General features: G+C 40.5%; 1 protein-coding gene across 1 annotated transcript; it reads left to right on the top strand.

Annotated features, from left to right (window-relative positions):
* Positions 1–823: 823 nt before the first annotated feature.
* SARC_11886 (hypothetical protein) lies at positions 824–3,943 on the top strand (the record flags this gene model as incomplete). Its single annotated transcript, XM_014294021.1, has 7 exons — positions 824–898; positions 1,107–1,259; positions 1,569–1,730; positions 2,052–2,180; positions 2,405–2,521; positions 3,279–3,416; positions 3,757–3,943. Coding segments are annotated over 7 exons (961 nt in total), but the record flags the coding sequence as incomplete, so codon positions are not given.
* Positions 3,944–7,085: the final 3,142 nt, after the last annotated feature.

Below are 7,085 nucleotides of genomic sequence, written 5' to 3'. Positions count from 1 at the left end.
TAAGCTATACTTGTGTGTACATATTTGTTTGTAAATATATATATGTGTGTGTGTGTATATTATGTACATATATTATTTTTATATCTGATACACGAATAACCTGAAGTTTATTTCAAAGCAATAGCCAATGCCATGCTTCTGTACGTGTTATCTCACGCTTCTGTATTTTTTATACACTTTCGTACGTGTCGAGATATTAATGTGTACAACAGTATTTTCACGCATATCTACACAGATGCATATACATCTTCATATTTACACTTTCGTACGTGTATTTGCGATATTCATGAAGTCGATTTATCGATTATGGGCCTTACTATTCGTTCGTGAACTCAGACAATCGGACGAGAGCCTTGAGTGTAGAAGCGTATATATACCTGGTCGTGTGTCCGTGTGTACAACACGGACATGTATAACTATAGATCTGTATCATTTACCAAAAAAATCATTGACGTGTGTATGTGTCGCTTTGCTTGATATTTTACGTATGACCGCAGCTACTCTGTTTGTCAATTATATCAAAGGAGCGCTAATTTTTTGTATCTGTATCGCGAATATGCATATAGACACTATCAGAGCAAAATACTTTTGAAAGGTTGATTTGCTATACATACTGACACTTTACTTTTCCAGACCTAAACTAAAGCGTGATAAATATGTCTGTTTATATGACCAGTTTGATATTAATAATCAAAATTATCAAAATCTAATGCAAAAACAGAATGAAGTTGTAGCCACGCAGAGATGATATATTGTTTCCTCCTAATTCGCTCACACCTTTTATCCACTGGATGCCAGTCAGAAATTTATATTTAATAATCAGTTCACATGCTCTGTTACACAGCCCGTACAACGACATACTGGTGATGAAACCGTCCAGCCGTCGATTAGGAAGAAGGTACTTGACCTGCTCGTGATAGCCATCCTCAGATGCTAAGTATAGCAATATTTTTGCATAAAACGTAATCATTTTCTTTCTATTTTAATATCATATTCGGTCAACTGCCTGTTGCTTTTGCGACAAGCCTTAAATCCTGCCTGTTGGCTTAGTAGTTGTCTATCACGGTAGTTAACTAGTCCATTTTCTGTAACACAATATGCTGCAGGATGTGTTACTGACATATATAGGTCATCAGACCGACGATTTCCATCCGTCGGTGGAATCCCTCAATTCATTGGTGCGATCCTTCAGACGGCACAATAAAGAGGCTCGCATTGTGGTGTTACTGACTGCAAATTATCGTAAGGGCATGTTGAAGGTATGAGAACCACACATGAAGTTATTCAGAACAAACCGAAGCTCTCTCAATGTCTACACTTTTATGGTTGCAAAATTAGGGTCTGTTTTCTTACCGCAGTAGCGATATATCGGGATATGTCACATGTACTTTCAGTCGCTTGACTGTAACTCGGCACGAGTTTGACCAGGAAAAGGTATAAAAATGAGAATCGCTATCTATACTTCGCAACAGTTGCCAGCAACATACATCGAAATTGCATTCTGTATATTATGGTCAAGTCGTTTGTCGATCATCTGCCCAATAATTCACTTCAATTGAACTTCACAGGCGTTCCTAGACCATTTCGACGTTGAGACAGTCATCTGCCGGCCGGCGACCTATTTTATGAACCATGTGCAGATGCGCTTCTACTGCGAACGAGACTTTCTGGCCGAGAATTTAGATATACTGCGAAATGTTTTTCACTCGGACACCGACGTGCTTTTCCAGGTTGGTGTGCTATGCATATATTCGAAAATTGAAATGTTCATGTTGTTCGTATAGATTATTTCCTGAGTGAACCTGAGTGGTGTTGAAATACGCCAAAAACTCTTCACCACATATCAGACCAACAGCTAATAACCTAGTGCGGTACGATTTTCTTGCCAACGACAAAGACCTGTAAAACCCAATATGCACATTACAAGCCCCTGTAGATTTTTCGGCGTACCCAAAACTGTGCAGAATACTTTTCAAATATTGTACAGAAATCCCCATCGAGTTAAAACATACAAATTACCTCACATGATATAAATTGTGGAAACAACACAGGATAACATCTTCGACAGTCGCATCTTACAAACCAATGGTGGGTTAGTTGTCTTCGAGGAATCGCTCAGCAAACTTGTGGGGGACTCAACATCCAACAGTGAATGGATTGAAACCTGCTATGGGCCGGAGGTATGCGACAACCCCGCAGATGTATTAGTATTTGTCAACATGCTATGTTTTCAAACCCCAACCGGATCTATGATATACCAACATGGCGCCCGTGACTGTTCCCTATTAGACACCCAACTTTTCCTATTGAAATATGGTAGACAAGTTCAGTAGGTAACCGCCTCAGAACATGATGTGCCCCTAACTCAGCCCACAGTGTCTCATGCACGATAACCTATACGCAGATACGAGACCTGATGGCCAATAAAACTCGAATTTGCGCTGGTACTATCGCCGGGGAGGCCCATGCATACCACAGAGTTCTGGATCAAGTTCTGCTACCACAGCTGCCCCGGTGTAATGTAGGTACCCCAGGATATATTGTTGCTTTTTGATATCGTTGTATTTTACCGCCATCGCTTCTCTTGAATGCATGCTTTTAAAGGTAGTCATGCAAGTAGTTGCTCGTAGCGCCATATAATTTTCTCCTTGATGCAAACACACACGTATATATCGATATATCATTTTGGTTCATTTCAAATGCGCTAGCAAAGAGCATGCATCGGAACTTGCATTGTGTCTAGTGTCATTTTGCGTTGTGTAGATTACTGTGTTGGGAACCGAAATCGATGCTACTCTAGTATTTCTATAGCCCCGCTCACAAACTGCGTGAATTTGTAAATATGAGAGATCTACCTTGAGTAAATGGGCAATCATTGTCAGTTTAATCAGAAAAACTGCTAATTTAACTACATTATATAAAATTCGAGCTGACTTGTGCTGTATACAATTTAGGTGTTTTCACTCTTTCATGTACATGTCCTCTAGAATTACCACGGTTATCCAAGTAGTAGATATTATCAAATAGACTATATCTTATTTAATGAACCATTCGCAGGTTCACTATATAAATATTTATACTTAGGCATGCCTGGCTTAATCTTTAGGACAAGCATATGACTACTGGCAGGATCAACCAGGTAGCTATCTTAGATACAATCCGTTTTGATTAGGGAAATGAAAACATTGTGATTTTTTCACAGGTACCAACATATCATGTCCTAAGTTGATTCGCGTCCTGATGCACATATTTTTGTTTTTGTCCATACCTCAATATAGGATCAAGGTGCCTATGCAGTGATGTACCATCTAGGAATGTTTGAGGCTGTGGGCGTTAGCACCAGACGTTACCTGTTTACCGAACCACTCGTGGCGACGCTCAATGCCCCTGCCGTAGCTTTCAATGCATGGGGCGAGGTTAGTTGTGTACAAGTGTTAATGTCTTCTATCGACAATCTCGGAGTGCTCTTGATTGCATGCATTTAGACATATTTTCGCCTGTGTGCGCATTTCGGCTGGCATCCATGCACCTTTTCGGTAAACATTTTAGTTCTTGAATGACGACTATTGAACACTCATGGTTCCTGGTGAACTAGTTCAGCCAACTGTCAAAGTGGCACATCTTCCCTGAAATCTCTGTGAGCTACAATCAAGTCCAGACTTTATAGTCTATTCACTCCTCTGATCTTCGATACAACCCCACATACTTGATACAATACGAGCTCAGGTAGTTATTGAATATGCACGTTCGTTGCAGGTGGTGAATCGCGATGGATTACCATACGCAGTCCTCCACATGGCCAAACGACACCCAATTTTACAACGAGTGTTTGAGCTTCAGTATCCCCTGATGAGTTTGAGAGAACAACACAGTTGTCGGTTCCAGCATAGATTGCACAAGTGCAAGGCCCCGGTCTATGGACGTAACTTCAAGCGAGACAAAGGTGTGCTGGTTAGTTTGTTCTTCTGCTGCAGACTATGAGGTTTTATGCAGTATGATACAAGTTGCCTTACTGAGTGTTTCTTGTTATATTTACAACTCGATGTTGATTATGAATGTACGCTTAAAAAGCGAGTACATGTATTTCGCGGACCGAATTGCCCTTCAGGATATACGTTAAGTGGGTGTACATATGAATACCAATTCGCGTATTCGTCACAGATGTGGATGAGACAACCTTAGGGCTCGCAATGCGAGAGGCAGAGAAAGAAGGTTGGATAAAAGATTACAATGACCAGTATCTTCCGAATGCCTCGTTGTATGAACGCATGCTATTGGTCATCAATGAGGGGGTAGGTTCTCTCATTTGTTACATCGACAAACAGAATACAATATATACCTCATGCGAGAGAGGAAAATACACATTCTCTTGTCGACCTATTGTTCTGATGTAGTACAAATAGAAATATGAAGAAAAAATCCGTTGCATGCGAGAATGCATAGTAAGGTGTAGGTTCACTTGGCCGCAGAATGTTATTCTGCATTTTTTTTAGCGAGCTATACGCTGTAGCTGGCTTATGCGCTGAGCGTATTGGACAGTTTTTATGATGCTCCGATATATTTGTGTAGTTTCGGTATATATGATGGACGGTATGCCAGTTGTCAAAACTTAGTCTTTTCTATCCTATTCTTGTTTATAGCTAGTGGCTTTCTCAAATGTTGTGGTTGTAAATAAGCCTGCACAACATTGATCTCAAGTTATCGCTCAAGTGTTTCGTGCGTGCAATTTGTTTAGTGCCTGTTATAAATTCGATGTGCCTTAGCGGTTTTTGAACCGACAATCGAAAACTGATCCGCCAATTTAGTCGGCCTATAAGTCAGCCACTGTCCACTAAAGTCTTCACCCTAACAACTTTTAGGCGAGCGATGATCGTGACCTGAAGAAAGTGGCATCTCCAAGAGTCCAGTGGTTGTCAGACAAGCTAAGAGCGAGGGCTAGATCGCCGATCAAAAAGTAAGCATTTGTGGGTAGACTTCGAATTTACTCGATATACATTTAGCGTTGACAAAATTGTAACAATACTCAATTTACACTTCCTGCGGACTTTTCTTATTGCGCTCAACTTGCGCATGGTGGTGGCTGCTCTGTTTCAAAAATTGGAAATAATTCAAATCATCTACAATCGATCGAGGCTAAAGCCCGTGTGCGTCTGCAAATGAGATCGACTCAAATAATGAAATTTTGATTGAATATTTTAATCTAGGAGGCATATAATGGGAGGCAAGAAAACGTGAAATTAATCATTGGGACTGTTTTAACCGCGACGTGCTTGATGACATTGCCAGACGCTGCGGCTGAATTACAGGCGTTTGGCTAGAACTCAAAACTCGGAGTGCATTGTAGCAATGTGATACAGTCTATCGCTTTCTCACTGACAGCCGACAGATCATTTGTCAATGAATCAGCCTTGCAGCTGGTTTCACAATCAGGGTTGATTCAATGTGAATAGCGATCAATTTATCGCCGACTCGACCCATTCGAGAGTGAAGAAAATGTGATGTTCATATTACAATTGCTAGGATAATATTTTAACATCCAGAACAGATCACCGCTTCGCTAACAGTATATGCAGGTAGGATGTAGTGCAACATCGTCTCGCTAGTATGACGACCCAGAATGCATACCTTGCGTGAGTATGGATATGACTATTCGCACACAAATTCGTTATGTGCGTCTCAGTGAGACCGCATTGAACTCAGACAACAAGCTACATATTATGTCGGAGTTTAACTCGCTTACAATTAGGATCAAGATAACCGTATATGCCATCTACAAGCACTATATAGTCTGCATTCTCTGTTACTCTCGTAAAGCTCAGACGATCGCGGTCTACTAATAGCCTAGACCCACCATGTTTAAATACATTAGGGAGCATGGTCCCATTCACATAGAGCTTCGATATAAAACGGACGCACCTGTACATTTATCTAAGTATGGAAATTATACATATTTCAACTCCCGCTAGAGGTGTATAGGTCTGAGGTATGTTCATTTCCATGGTAGGGCGATGGAATAGTTGCTTTGCGACCACGTCTTCAGTGAATATAAGTGACATAAGGTGTTGATTGCTCAAGACTAGTAGCTGGTCATCAGTTTAGGAGAGTCTCTGATTATATTAAATGCGTGCAACAGTTCTGCAAAAGTCGGTAATAGCTGCGTCTCTGGTCAAAATTACTACGCGGCGTTACTGATGATAAGTACGGGATGCGATACGGCCGCCTTCGAAGCAGATCGCATATCGATTGATATGCCCTCCCGAATTTTTTTATAGTCATAATCTCTGCAGCTAGAACCTCGGTAAATGGCATAGACCTGACCTATTCATACTTAATAGCATAGTATTTTGATTACATAAGAGTTTGTAAACAAATGCCTACCTTATCTGGCAACTCTGATCATTATAGACCAATGCAAATAAAACTGTTATAGTACCCGGTGGCCCATAGGCACCTGCAATGAACCTGCTGAGACTGTCGTACCAATACGTGAGTGGTTTGATTTTGAGCTCATCCTTCGTATAAGGCATCCATAACCTATGCCGGTCTGATATATTCAAAGACAAATCGTCCGAGGCTAAGTGAATTCGTACAAGTCCACACCACTCACGTAGGAACGTAATGATCTTTTACATCAACCCCTCATCCTTACTCAATAGATAATGTTTAATAATGCAAACTATTGTATATAGACATGACAAATCTCGATACTAAAGATGGCCTTTAATATCGACTACGTGGACAAACAATCGAAGATATATCAACCTGCTATGAACTGAAAACAAATATCTGCCTTAATTTTCTGGGATTTCCTCATCTAGAATACATGACACTGCTTTACTGAGAATTCGTTCTGTATCGTTTCCAATCAACTATCCTATTCGCCAGAGAATCGTGGACAACATGTTTCGAAGTAATATTGCGATCACCGGATACTAAAGCCTACATTGGGCTCTGTACGGAGCGCTCACATCGTCTGTGGAAATAGTATTTGACGATGGAGGCATAAAAAGATAAGAGTATATATATATATTGTCTTATTAATATTATCAGCATCCTCATTATGCTTTTTCTCAAACTATATATAT

Source organism: Sphaeroforma arctica (assembly GCF_001186125.1).
Source record: "Sphaeroforma arctica JP610 unplaced genomic scaffold supercont1.1936, whole genome shotgun sequence".
Lineage (NCBI taxonomy): Eukaryota > Ichthyosporea > Ichthyophonida > Sphaeroforma > Sphaeroforma arctica.
Note: the sequence above shows the minus strand (reverse complement) of the source record. Positions and strands in the feature narration are given on the sequence as shown.